A 15,388-nucleotide genomic window follows, 5' to 3' on the forward strand; every position below is an offset into this window, starting at 1 on the left:
CAAATTAAATTTTCTTGGAAACGGTGCAGAATATAGAAAAACCCGAAATTTAGTTGAGAATATTCTGTTAAATTTTCAGAATGATTCATTGAGTTTAGCCGACGACACGACCAGACACTCCGAAGAAAAATCGGAGTAGAAAGTGTCTGTGAGTGATTTTCCGTCAGTTACCACAAATTTAGCGACCCCTTGATAATGATAAAATTAATCTTTTTAGGCAACACTGTTCTCGTTGCTACCCACATTATCAGATCCGAATGGATTCCGAATCAATTCCGAATCGTCGAGAAATTTTCATTCGGAATTTCATGTGGAAATCATAATGAATTCCGAATCAATTCCAACTCCAGTGCGTTATTTGTCAAGGAACCGCAATTGTAGAAATAAACAAACAAATAGGAAAAGTATCCCGATCCATTGTCAGTAGCCACGAAAATGCAAGCGAAAAAGGATCAAATTCGAAATAAAGCGATATATTCTCTTGTGTGCAGTCATGTATTTCAAAATCGGTTGCAACACAAGAGGAAACTGAATTTACAATCATGTGTATTTGCTAATAATCAAGTAAAATTACTGTCTCTAGAACTCAATAAAACGTGGAGCAGGATGTTAATTTTGTCTATTGTGTATTCAATTAAGACCAAAAACATTATTTCGTAACACTATAAGAACCCTCACACAAGTTTAAATCAATGGGAAAAGAACGATAATGAAATTGCTGCGTTCTGTGATGTCGATTTGAAACATCATTATTAAATTTAAGCTATTTTCAAAGATCCTTTATACATTGAATCAGTAACAAAAAATGCATTTATTTATGTTATTTCTCTGCTAAATCATGCTAAAAAGCTTGATTGAATGAAGATCATTATTGGAGATGCGTTTGAAGTCTTCTCAAGAGAATTTTCCAAGAATTATCCAGATGTCATACTAAAACTATTCTATGGTTAGCAAAAGTCATAAAACAAATGTCTGTCTCAATGGCGTTAAAAAATAGTAATGCTGATGATACGATCTACTTAGAAGAAATTCTTAGTCGCATAATTCGAATATTTTATGAAAACTATGCAATAGTTTCAATTCATTATTGAATTTTTCTAATAGAGATGGTGTGAGATGCTGATGTAGTTGATTGGTAACTGCTATGCTATCAAATTTTCGGTGAATACAATTACTGGTGGTGCAAATAAAATGATATAACTTATCGGTATCGCGAAAACATAGCGCTTCAATTAACTTTTAAGGGCCGATTCTTGTTCTTAGGTACAGTGGTAAAATGCGCGACTGGTATATCGACTCGGAGTTAGTTTTTGTTTATCTACACAAACATACCTTTGAACAACAGTATCCAAGGTTTCTGTTATTTGAAATCAATAATTTATCAAATCGAGTTGCCAGTTTTAAAAAATTTTCAAGATATTTTGTTTTGACATTTCGAGTTACTGAGGGGTAGTCAGATTTGCGATACAGTTTTAATAGACGAGTGGCAGGTCGTGTCGTCGGTTTAGCGGTCGTGTTGTATTTTTTTTCTGACTGAAGAACTGCTGAAAATTGGAACGCTCGGAAATGCATACCTCTACTTGTTCATCGAATATCTAGGCTTTGAAGGCTTCTATCATAAATATACCGTGACAAAGTCTAGATAATTTAGTTTAGATGCGATTAGTGCATAAAAACATATATGTTATCGCAATAAAAATAAAGTCTTGTATTTTTCTGTGAAACAAAGTCAATTTCAATGCATCCGCCATTTTTTTCGCTTTGGTTTCCTGATAGCATTCTGAAAAAGGAGAGAGAAATAAAATTGGCTCGACAAGATTGCCAAACACACAGACGTTTCATTGTATATAAACACATTTTTTGTTTCGCATTCAATCTTTGTGAAAGTTGAATATTTTTTCATTGTTCATTGGAATCCATGTAATGTCCAACCGATACGATAGAATTATTTGATAAAACTTCTCATCAAAATAATAAAATGTATGCTGGCAACCCGGTACAGTTTGCTCAGATATGAGAGAGTATAAGAGAAATACGATGCGCAAAGGGAATTGAGAGAGCCAGTGGTCGATTTAAAACTCAACACGCGACCCTCTGTGCTCATCTTAAGTGAAAGAAAGTGAAAATAGATCCGATTGCAAAAATTGAACAAAGTTAGAATTAAAAAAGCGGAACCGTGTAGACATAATCTAAAAAAAACTCGTTGGGCAAAGCCCACATAGAATTGCTGGTGGAGTTGTGGTCATATAGAGGTCCTTCTTACCGTTCTCAATCCACTTTCACATTAACTTCACTTATATGTCACTTCACTTGATTTTTCCTATTACCGGTATCACGCATAGTGAAGTGATCAGTGTGGTGGATAAAACTAATTTTTTCAACAGAATGTTGGTGGCGTGATGTTCATAATGACATCAAGTTCATTCAAGTAATTACTTTTGTCTCAGAAGCGACTTCCGTAATAAGGATCTACATTCACTTCACTTGATTTCAACCGTGAAGTGATACCCATAATAAGGGTCACAGTCACTTCATTTAGTTTTCACCGTGTAGTGACACCGGTAATAAGGGCCAGAATATCGGATCCGTGCGGTAAACGCAAAAATAGCCATGTTTACCAAGAAATAAAGCATGAGCTTGACAAAAGAGGCTTTCTTGTAGGAACTGAAGAAATAAAAGTGAAAATGCACAATCTCACTTCAAAGTATATTTAAGTGAAACCAAAGATAAACTCAATATTATAATGTTCCATACGATTCATTGGAAAATGTTGGGTCAGTAATCGTGAGTCAGTTGGTTTTATTGACCCTCCGTTAACGAGCGTCGACTAGTTCCGACAAAATGTCATGGAAACAATACAAGTTAGAAATAAAGCAAACATAAGGAGTGTATCGATAAGTAGTTAGCAACATTTAAACAGTTATTACTTTGAAATTACTTAATTTTTTGCAGCGTGTTTTGCGACGACATGTTTGTCGATTGCGACAAACCTGCTATCCGGATTCTACAGAATAAAGACGAATGCATCATGATCGACGACGAAACCTACGCCAAGGAAGACTCTCGAGCGCTGCCCGGACCGCAATATTATACGAAATCGGTGTACCAGGACCTGGACGACGCTGACACCACGGTGGCGATGGAAAAGTTTGGGCAGAAGGTGTTGGTTTGGCAAGCAATTTGTACCTGTGGTTTGCGGTCGTCGATTTTCTTCACGAAGGGCACAATTAACGTCAAGGTGTACGAGGAAGAATGTTTGAAGAAGTGAATGCTGCCACTGTACAGAAAGTATAAGGCTCCTCCTCTCTTCTGGCTGGATTTGGCTTTAGCCCACTACGCCAACTTCGTTCTACAGTGGTTGTCAAAAAATAATGTATAATTCGTGGAAAAGGACATCAACACACCGAACTGGCCGGATCTTCGGCCAATTGAAAGGTATTGGGCAATTGTCTAGCGGCACTTTCGGAAGGAAGGTACAGTGTCCCAAAACATGCAGGAGTTCAAAAAAAACTGGACAGCTGCCACCAGGAAAGTCACAAAAGTAACTGTGCAGAACTGAAGTCCAAAGTGCGAGCGTTTCACAGAAACTAGGATTTTCTTCAATATAATCAGCGAAATGCATAAAAATGTAATTTTTCTACAATATATCGAAAACTGATGTCAAAATATGTTTTTTTTCGCTTTTTTTCAAGAATCAATGTTGCTAACTAGTTTTCGATACACTAGTTATTCACACTACTTTCTAAAATTCTAATGAAAATGGTATAATTAAGATCAACCTACATATTCTACGGATATATTAATCAAAAGTATCAAGTGCTTAATTTCTGCGACATAGACATGTTTGCACTTTGTTTGCAATATCAATTCCAATAACAAACATTTTACCATGCGTATAACGTAATCCAAGTGTGAGAGTTCGGTTTTAACTATATATTACCTTCGTTAAAAAGTGTCATTTTCTAATAGTGTGAACATAGTATAACGTAACGTCTTTGGGACTGAAAAAATGATTTTTGAAGTTCACTGCACACCCAAATGGTCTACAAAATGCTTCTCTGCGCCTGTCTTAGAGGTTTGAGATGAATCGAATTCGCACCAATGAAGTGGAAGAAGAATCAACAGTTTTCATTCATCGCTGCAAATGCTCTTAAGTGCAGAGACATTTACTAGAAATACAGCTTCGTGGGTACCCGTTTCGGCTTTCAATCGTGTGAATAATGCCACTTCGAAGCACTTGTGCCCGCTTCAGTCCATGACCGGACATTCATTCTGTTCTAGCGTGCACCTGGGTTCACAAGGCTTCATTAATATTTAACTCGCATCAACATGATCAAACACGTTTCCGAAGTGCGCTCGCGTTCGTTTTATTGATCAGCATGCGCGACATCCAGTGATAGATTAATGTTTTTCATGTCTGCTTTATTCAATTTCAATACCACATCCAAAGGCACTAATTTTTCTCGTAGCACTACTCATAAGGTTTAGTACAATATTTGAACAACATTTTTTTGCGTGGAAATCCATTTTTCCTTATTTCTTCCTTCGATTTTACTTCTTTAGGATGTTTCCGAAGTGCCTGCTTCATGACGTTTGGGGTCCCTCGAAATTGAGCTCATTAGCCTTGTACCACTACAAAAACACTTTCGAGTAATGGCACAAGACAAAATCCAACCAGAAAAGCATAGGACCATTTTATAACCTTAGAACTTGAAGTAGACGTTTTTGGAGGCATTTCTTCGGATATACGTGCCTATGAATCGTGCTGGTTTATGCAAATGGAGTGCTCCGCTGACCACATGAGTAAATTGACTGCCAAATCATATATTTTTTGGCAAAATTTTGATATTAAAAAACAGAAGTCCCGGAAATTACCGTCATTACCTGCAAAATCCAGTACTCTCACACGGACCATTGTATATGAAAATATGTAGCTTTCTCTATCGTTGAATCCTTTGCAAATGTGAAAACTGCTATAGAAGAATCTTCCAGGCAAGTAATAACTGATGAAATCATTGAAACATCGAATTATGTCTACAAAGAGATGCTGTGAAATGGACAAAACACAGTTCTATGTCAATATTTGTGTTGTTCTCATGTACATTAGAGATGGTCGGGTATAGAGATTCTTAAACCCGAACCCGACCCTTAACCCAAAATCTTTACCCGTTACCCGTTCCCGACCAAAACCCGTCGGGTCCATACCATACGGGTACTAATACCCGTAACCCGACCATTTCTATAAGGGACTGTCCATAAAATACGTCACGCCGCAAGGGGGAGGGGGGTGTTTCACAAAACGTGACCTTTTGTGACAGGGGGAAGAAGGGAAGGTTGTTGGAGTGTGACGTCCAATATTTTCAATAAGCGCATTTTTGAAATACCTAATTATATTACTGGTTTGCCCTATTTCCTGAAAAATCTCTACGATAAACGTTCACATTCTATAAGAAAACGTGGATTTGTTGATGTAAAAGCTTCTTCTTGTAAATTCGGAAATGAATGATGCAGAAAATCATTTCTGTTGTGATCAGCAAAAGTGCACGGAGGGGCGAGTAAATTAGCGAAATTAATAAATTTTACCTTATATGAGAAAAAAAGAAGTCTTAACACGGTTTAACTGAAGTTATGCACTGACAATTTTATTTAATGTATCTTATGATAAAAAAGAACCGGAATTATCATTTTTAAATTCCCGCGCTAGTCCAATCGGTAAACTTTTATTCTCTCAACGTTGCCAACACTTTTGTACACATTCTGTTCAATTTTGATGCATATCGTACGATTAGTTTTTGTTTGGCGTCTATACAAAGAAGTTGAAAAAATTTCGTGTGGCTATTTTTATAATGGATGAAAATTTGGAACAACGTGTGTGCATCAAATTTTGTGTTGCGAATGGATTTAAGTGTTCCGAAACGTTGAAAATGTTAGAACAGGCCTTTGGTGAATCGTGTCTAGGAAAACACAGGCATACGAGTGGTATAAACGCTTCAAAGGTGGTCGTACAAGCTTGGATCATGATGAGATCCCTGGCCGCCCAACAACATCTGTTACTGAAGAAAACATAGAATCGGCGAAGCAAATCGTGTTGCAAAATCGTTCTGTACCGATTATAGAGATTGCTGTGTTGTTGGGCATCTCTTATGGATCAGCCGAACACATTTTAACTGATGTTTTGGGTTTGAAACGCGTCGCTTCTCGGTTGGTGCCAAAAAAGCTGAGTTTCATTCAAAAACAGCGTCGTGTTGATGTGGCCAAAGAGATGATTTCCAACGCAGATAGTGACCCCATCGAATGCATCATAACTGGTGATGAGGTGTGGATCTATGAATATGACGTCAAAACCGCACAACAATCGACCGAATGGCGCTTCGAAGGCGAGTCGTTGTTCTAAATTTTCATCCATTATGAAAATCACCACACGAAAATTTTCCAACTTCTTTGTAGTCTATACAAACAAAAACTAATCGTACGATATGCGTCAAAATTTGACAGAATGTGTAGAAAAGTGTTGCCAACGTTGAGAGAATAAAAGTTTACCGATTGGACAAGCGCAAGAATTTTAAAATGAAAATTCCGGTTCTTTTTTATCATAAGGTATATCTTAGTTTGCACCTAGTGTCATATCCTTAAGGTGAAATGTAGCGTCATAAAATGCGCGCAAAATTTTATCCGCTTCAGTTGAACGAACCGTCGCATAAAGCATACCAAGAAAAACGGACACATAGAAACAAGAACCTTTTTCAATGATTGAGCGCAGTGGGCTTACCTCTCGTTTTGTTGGCTTGTAAAAAAGACTAGACGTAATGGAGTTTTGAATCTTTCACACTTTGAATATATGCTAATTCAATCGTTATTGTTAGTGATTACTCTTACACTAGAGCTAATAAATCATGAGTAATTATGAATGATTAACATGAGGTTATATGTATATGTATTGACTAACTTGTTAACCATGTATATGCCTGAGTTTAGTAGCAAGCATGGATTCTCCTTCAAAAGAACGATTGAAGACGAGATAACATTCAAGTATTTTCGGTATCTTTGCCAGTCGTTCACCAGGCCCTTCCCGCCGATGAGATAGAATTTACGTAAAAGTATTTACTTGACTCGCATGATAGAGCGCGATCGAATTAACTTATCGAATACATTCAATGCCAATATATTCCATTCTAATTGACTTTCGTTATCATCTTCGAATAAGTAAAAAGTATTATTTCTGTTGTGCCAATAGGATCGTAGCACTAGCCATGTAATCGAAGCTATGCTATGAGTCGGCTGCGAAGTCTGTTAAAACAGAAAGTTAAAATTTCTCAAAGAGAATGTAATTCCAAGACTTCCACACCCAGACATTTTCCTGGTGTGGATTCAGTATTCTCCCAATACGGTTCCGCCACTCCTTGTCTGCGAAGTCTGTTGAAACAAATGGTCACATTCAACAATAAATGTAATACCAAGACCTTACAATGCATTGAACCCAACAGAATTGGACATTATTAGCATTATAAATGAAAGTTACTTAGAAAATAAACGATTTCTTACAATACCCATTTTATTGTATTCAACTCGTTTTTATTTCAACACAAAACCCAATGCTGCATAAATTCGCGTCATTATTTTATAGTAAATTTTTGCTCACGATATAATACCACCGTGCCCACCGTGCATTTCTCACACCTTTATACATTTCGAAAACCAATTACGGCTCGGCAAAGCAAAATTTCAAAATTCTAAGAATACTTAGTTATGATAAATTTGATTTCAAAAACTTAAGTGTTTTTGGTTTTTCGAAAATCGGTCTAGTTTTTGAATAATTGATCAAAAAACGCGATTTTCGAATTCCGCTACATTTCACCTTAAAGGGTCACATAAATAGTATGGACTTTGCGTCTGCTCAGCGGTTCAAATTGAACTGCTTTAAGCACTGATGAGACGAAGGCGAAACGCGAAGAAATCGAAGTCAATAATAGTTAAATTGAGTTCAATCCTCAATTATTAGAATAACACTCAAAAATACCTTATTCCTAAGACAAACTTATTGAGCATCTATATTGAATTGAAATCACTCAATTTAGGTTATATTTGGTTTTTCATAGTATGGGCTATAACGATGGCAATTTTTAAACTCGTACACTACAGTTAGCGGATTTGTTTTGTTTGCTTAGAAATCCTTATCAGAACACGGAACGGAATTGGAATCAATCCCTACGATCCGATCAGTGACGTCTAAAAACTCCTGACGAACGTTTCCAAAGCTACCACTAAATCGCACATACAACATGCAAGAAATAAATGATGCATCAACACAAAGGCATGCACTTGGTACTGCAAGAAAAATGCATACATACCTCAGGTTTCCCTTGTTGGTGGCGTATTTGATGTGATTGCAAATTGCTTCGAACATTCCGCTCGTTGTGGTGACGTACCGACAGTCGAAAACCTTCGGAATTGAATCCATGCACCATCCGAAAAGCCGGTGGTCGGGCGAAAAGTTAAGGTCCATTAAGCCAGCAGACGGCGAAAGACGCCAATTGTGGTTGCACCGCATTTCATCGTGCCGGATCACACCGTGTTCATCCAGATGGTTGTTTGGTTGGTTGGTTAGTTACCAATGGAACGGAACACGACGGCACCCGTTGATGGAAAAGGAGATGAGAATTCCCGTAACACGATGAAGATAATGATATGCAAAGAGCGAATGTGACGCGTGACGATGGCGGTGTGGATATTCATAGTCACATTCATAATCCAGTCCAAAGTGAATAGACGACACGTGCAGTTTTCCAGTTGATTTGCGAATGATCCGTGTTATGAATGGAATATAAAAAGAAAAGTAGAAAACTTTATTAGCTGCGGCGCGTTACGTTTTGCTGGAAAAGTACTATGATAGAAGTTAACAGGCAATCTTTGGCGTTCCTCTGTATATGAAAAACAAACAATTCATTCGAAATTACAGCACGAATAGTGAGTAGATGCGTCCTACTTCGCAAATCGAAATTCTTCGGCATACCACGAAGTAATTCCCGCGGAATTCCTTAATTTATTTTTCGTTTCGAACAGCAAATTTGCACCTTCCGTTTAACCTGACCCAAATTGTGATGATGATTGTACATTAAACTGTCCATGATAGAAAGAACAATGAAAATCGAATTCACATTTTTGCTAATGTAAGTTTCTGTGCGGAAAAAAAACCATACAGAAAGATCAGTATCATTGAAGAAAACAATAACCTATCCAACATTGAATCTAAAATATAGTCACTACAACAAATTGCTTATCTAATCTGAACCTAAAATCGAATATTAGGTTCGCCCATGTTTTAACGAATCAGTACATAGATTGCGACTTGTTACTTGATTTGACGAGCCACGAGTTGTCCAGGCGTACTTATCGCAAGCCGGTTGTCATCTGTATAGTTTCATTTGACAACCGCTATTCATTACTCGTCACTAGTCATTTGTCAATTGTCATTCGTTATTTATCACCTGTCTATGCACTTACATGGAGCCTCTTCAGCTGGCTTTCTTTGCTTTCCGCGTTCGATACGGTAATCATAGTCGTCAACAACAACCACAACAACATTTAGACTCATCCAGTTGGAAGAAACAATTGAAAAGATTGATTTGAAATCAAACTAATGAATACGTCGCAAATAAGAGTGAATGCGACTGCGATCGACTTTTTAGACGGTCTTTTGATAACGGTGAGGATGAATCATATCTTTTCCTTTTATTTAACGATATATTTAACTAGGCACACTGCCTTAGCTCTCAGATGCCGAGGGCACGGAACTGTATCTTATTAGGTTTTGCGCAAAAATGACATAACCTCACAAAATAAGCTGGATGAACATAATTTAACAGCTATTAATAGTTTGTTAACATGTTCATTCCGTATCATTCCATTCTGTTCAATGTTATTCTTGTATCATTCAATTGTATTTTGCCTTTCTCTATAGAAAGGTATTAGAATTGCTGGAGAAACCGACTTTCGAACGGAGCCTCGGAGACCCATAGCGTTATATACCATTCGACTCAGTTCGACGAGATCGAAAAATGTCTGTGTGTGTGTATGTGTGTGTATGTGTGTGCACTTTTCGAAGATATTTGAACATGCTCAATTTTCTCAGAGATGGCTGAACCGATTTTAACAAACTTGGGCTCGTTTGAAAGCTACTGTCGGGCCATTGATCAAGTTCAAAGATCAAATGGCTGTGACTTTTGGTTCCGTAGATATGATTGTATAAGTGACGTAACCGACTAAACGCGTTGTGTTTTTACGTGCTCAATTTTCTCAGAGATGGCTGAACCGACTTTAACAAATTTATGCTCGTTTGAAAGCTACTATCAGACCATTGATCAAGTTCGAAGACCAAATGGCTGTGACTTTTGGTTCCGAAGATATAATGGTATGAGTGACGTAACCGATAAAACACATTGTTTTTTACCGCTCTAATGTATATAAGGGTGCCAATATTTTGAGATCACCTCTAATTTCGTAAAGCGCTACTGTTCAAAAGTTCGAAAAAAGTCCTCATGCAAAATTTGAGCTAAATCGGACATGGGTAAGGGGTGCTGCCCAGCGGTTAAAGTTTGGAAATTTTCGATCTTGAAAAAGCACCATCAATTTTTTTTGATGCCAAAAATCTTAAAATTGCATGAAACGTCGAGATTTAGTGTTATTTCAAACAAAATTTTTCAAAAAAATCGACTTTCCGAGACTTAAAAAAATTTTGATATTTTTTCTAAGTCCCAAAATGTCGGTTTAAAAAAAAAAATTACGAGATGACACTAAATCTCGACGTTTCATGCAATTCTAAGCCTTTTGGCATCAATTTTTTTTTTCAATTTCGAAAATTTCATATACCCCCCCTTTGGTGATTTTTTAAGATCTATGAAAATTCCACTAAGTGGACTAAGAAGGCTTTTTTTTATTTTAGATTAGCATCACTGTTCTCATAAAACTAGGCAACGCAAATGTCAAGCACTAGTTTGGAAAAATAATGCTGACTGTTTGACATAAACACTGAAGCATGCTTTTGTGAACTACTTGAATCAATCTGAATCTATTGGTGTCAAAATTAGTATCTGAAATTATGTAATAAAAGTATGAGATATATTTTCATGAGACTGTTATGAAAGAAGAGAAAGGCATTATCACACCACTAGGTGGATTAAGAAGGGTTTTTGTAATTCCTATTAGATTTTTTATCGTGACGTCACAAATAAACAAGCATTCATCTACAGTCTACAGTTCAGCGGTACTGTTTTCAAACAAGCTTACGCTGAAATCGAAGAACACAGTTTAAACAATTATCTTTACATTTTAAAACAAACAAAAAAATCTCTGTTTACAAACAGTACTACTGAACTGTCAAAATGTATTCATCCATTTGAGGTTAGCAGTGATGGTCAAAAAACCTAATGAAAACAAATCACCTATTGCTTTCAAAGATGAATTTGATTCCTAACTAAACAATACAACTAGATGTCAAAAAAAACCTTCTTAATCCACCTAGTGGTGTGGTAATGCCTTTCTCTTCCTTCATAACAGTCTCATGAAAATATTTTTTATCTTTTTATTCAATAATTTCTGACACTAATTTGAGCTCATTTTTGACACCAATTGATTCAGATTGATTCGAGTAGTTCACAAAAGCATGCTTCAGAGTTTATGTCACACAGTCGGCGTCATTTTTCCAACCAAGCGCGTGACATTTGCGTTGCCTATTTGTATGAGACGAGTGATGCTAATCTAAATGAACCCTTCTTATCCCACTTAGTGGAATTTTCATTGATCTTGAAAATCACCATGAAACGTCTAGATTTAGTGTCATCTTGAAACAAAATTTTTCGAAAATTCGACTTTCTGGGAGGAAAAACTCAAAATCCCAGAGTCCAATGCCCAAAAAAAATTTTTTTCTAGATGACTATGAATCTCGACGTTTCATGCAAATCATGAAACGTTTGACATAAAAAAAAAGTTCAATTTCGGAATTCTCATGTACACCCCCACTATGATGATTTTTCAAGATCGCACCCCTCACCCATATCCTATTTAGCTCAAATTTTGCATGGGGACTTTTTTCGAGATGCTTAAACTTTTGAACAATAACGTTTTACGAAATTAGAGATGATTTCAGAATATTGGCATCCTTATATACATTAGAGCGGTAAAAAAAACAACGTGTTTTGTCGGTCCGGAACCAAAAGTCACAGCCTTGATCAATAGCCCGACAGTAGCTTTCAAACGAGCATAGGTTTGTTAAAATCGGTTCAGTAATCTCTGAGAAATTTGAGCGCGTAAAAATATCTTCGAAAAGTGCACACATTTTCAGATCTCGTCGAACTGAATCGAATGGTATACAACACTATGGATGTCCGAGGCTCCGTTCGAAAATCGGGGTTTCCAGCAATTCTTATACCTTTCTATAGAGAAAGGCAAAACCCTCCTTAGTCCACTTAGTGAAATTTTCATAGATCCTGAAAAATCACCAAGAAAAATTTCCGAAAAAATCGTCCATTATAACCCTTATGATCATCGCTGAGTAGTGTCGAAAGTATCTATGCTCTGCAAAAAGTATCGATTGCCACCTTTGGTGCATGTACCGAACTTGGTGGCGATTTGTTTAGTTGTTTCGTAGTTATGCTGAAACTTGCATTAATCTTTCCCGGCAAAATGGAACCAGATCTTTCAAAATTAAAAAAAATACGTTGCTTTCAAATTAACAATGGTGATACTATCTAGCATGACCTTGTAATTTTCGCCCTTCTCTTGTTTTGCAAAAAATGGGAGATGAAAATTTATTTTCAAGACCCCCTTCTTCTGGTCTAAATCCCCTGCCCCCTCTTGTGTGTCGACAAATAGGCACATCGATATTCAAAAAATCAAAAAATACCCTTATGACGCTCTTGAGATTTGCAAAAAGTACCTGTGTCAAGTTTGTTACTGAGTTGTTATGAAACTTTGCTAATATATATTAACAATTTAACTTCCAGCTTCTTTATTAGCGAACACTTACTAATGACTGTCCCAGAAAGTATGGACGCAACCAAGAACCGCTGCCTTTTTGCAATGGTTCAGAATCTGTCAATTTTTATGGCTGCGTCCTGTTGTTTACACTCTTCTCTAACCACTTGTGCAGTTGTTTATTCGTTTTCATTCGTTTGCTTCGAAATGCGTGAACTTTCAGCAGAACAAAATCGGAAAATTGTGTACAAATGGTGCATAGAACGCGGATTGTCACTTAGAAAGATAGCGAAAATGGAAGGAGTAAGTGAAAAAGCCGTGCGAAATGCAATCAGGAAGTTCGGTGAGGATAACACATTTGAGGATAAACCGAAAACGGGTCGAAAAAAGGTCCTGCTAACCCGTATAACTGAAGGCGTTCGAGCAAAAGTAGGAGGTTTCAGTTCGGGATGTGGCCAAAAAAGTGGGCACTTCTAAGTCAAATGTAAAAGAAACGTTTGAATCTTCGAACCTATAAGAAGCAGAAACAACCAAAACGTAGTCCGAAACAAGAAGCATCGATCAGGCCGATGGTTCGAAAGCTGTACAATACGATTCTTGCTGGAAATATGTACTGCATAATCATGGACGACGAAACCTACGTAAAACTCGATTACAAATCCTTGCCGAGACCACAATGTTATACGGTGCGAGAAGGGCAAGTGTTAAACCAGTCCGAGACATCGATTGAAATCGAATAATTTGGTAAGAAAGCTATGGTCTGGCAAGCAATTTGTAGCTGCTGTAAGATTTCGAAACCCTTCATCACCACTGCTTCAATGAACAGCGAGATATACATCAAGGAATGTTTACAAAAACGACTTCTACCCATGATTCGAAGCCCAAGGATCTTGTTGTCTTCTGGTTAGATCTTGCTTCTTGCCACTACTCGAAATCAACGGTAGAATGGTATACTACTAAAAATGTCACTTTCGTTCTAAAAAAAATGAATCCACCAAATTGCCAACACTTTGACCAATTGAGGAATTTCGGGCATTAATGAAGGCACATCTTAGGAAACATGTCTCGGAAGCCGAAATGACAAAGACTAAGTAGTTGTAGTTGTTGTTGAGAATAATATTCTGTTGTTGTAGTCTAATATTATCAGTATAGCGAATAAAATTTGAATATCTAACACTTGTGCGTCAAAGTGCGTCCATACTTTCTGGGACAGTCTTTAGATTCTGGTCTAATTATATGAATTTTTTCATGACCCCCCTAATGAGGACACTTGTTACACTTCCTCCCCTATAAAAATACTCTTATGAACATTTCTGAAGAACAAAAATTATCTGTGCCAAGATTGATAGCAATCCGTTCAGTAGTTTCAGAGTTATGCCGTTACAAACATTACACCCCCCCCCCTTTTTAAAGGCACTTGTTGTATCCACCCCCATATAAAGCTTGCTTCAGATAGAATTGGAACAAAGACAATGGGCTGTATTTCAGTCATTTATTATTGAATTCAAGATCTCTTTTTATACAAATGTAGCGTTTTCTTCATACTTTTAAGAAAAAATACGGATAAAATTATTCGTCACGGTTTCGAAGAAATTCTCAAATTCTTCCTGTAACACGGCTCATTAGGCGGCGCACACCTTCTTCGTCCATCGTTTTAGCTATCTTATTCCCCAAGGTCGTCATCTGATTGATGTCTTTGACAACCTTTCCCTTTGCCTTGTGTCTTCTCTTTATGATTGCCCAGTATTTCTCAATAGGGCGGAACTGGGGGCCCTTCTTTCGGCTTCCATGTTGATTGTTTACAGAGTACAGTCGATTTGGGGAAAAAATCATACGTGAAGCTGACAAAATTCCCGACACGTGGGCGCCAAGAACTTCCAAATCCGTCCACCAGGAGCGCCACAATATAAGCAAAAGTTTGTTCCAATTCTAAATGAAGCAAGCTTTAGTCATATCTAATGTATGCAAGATATTTCTATGATCTTCTTAACTTATCGATTCTTGTCAAGTTATATGAATTATTCATGAATGTATGTAAGGATGCCAATATTTTGGATCACTCCTAATTTCGTAAAGTGCTATTGTTCAAAAGTTTAAGCACCTCGAAAAAAGTTCCCATGTAGAATTTGAGCTAAATCGGATATGGGTAAGGGGTGCTGCCCGACGGTTAAGATTTGAAAATTTTTTCTATCTTGAAAAATTACCATGGGGGGAGTACATTGGATGTCCGAAATTGAAAAAAAATTGCTTGACGTCAAACGTCTTAGAATGGCATGAAACGACTAGATTTAGTGTCATCTCAAAAAAATTTCTTTTGAAAAATCGACTTTCTGGAACTTTGAAAAATTTTGAGATTTCCCAGAAAGTCGATTTTTCGAAATAAAAATTTTCAAGATGACACTAAATCTCGACGTTTCAT

General features: G+C 37.1%; 1 protein-coding gene across 2 annotated transcripts in view; it reads right to left on the bottom strand.

The window, feature by feature from the left end:
- The window catches only part of LOC131431498 (nitric oxide synthase), a 235,662-nt gene that overhangs the window by 74,909 nt on the left and 145,365 nt on the right, over window positions 1–15,388 (bottom strand). For both annotated transcript variants that reach the window (XM_058597255.1, XM_058597254.1), the window contains one exon: window positions 8,349–8,440. In XM_058597255.1, coding sequence (XP_058453238.1) covers window positions 8,349–8,440 — 92 coding nt within the window. The remainder of the gene's footprint in view (window positions 1–8,348; window positions 8,441–15,388) is intronic.

The sequence above is a fragment of the Malaya genurostris genome, chromosome 2, assembly GCF_030247185.1.
Source record: "Malaya genurostris strain Urasoe2022 chromosome 2, Malgen_1.1, whole genome shotgun sequence".
NCBI classification, from domain to species: Eukaryota; Metazoa; Arthropoda; class Insecta; order Diptera; family Culicidae; genus Malaya; species Malaya genurostris.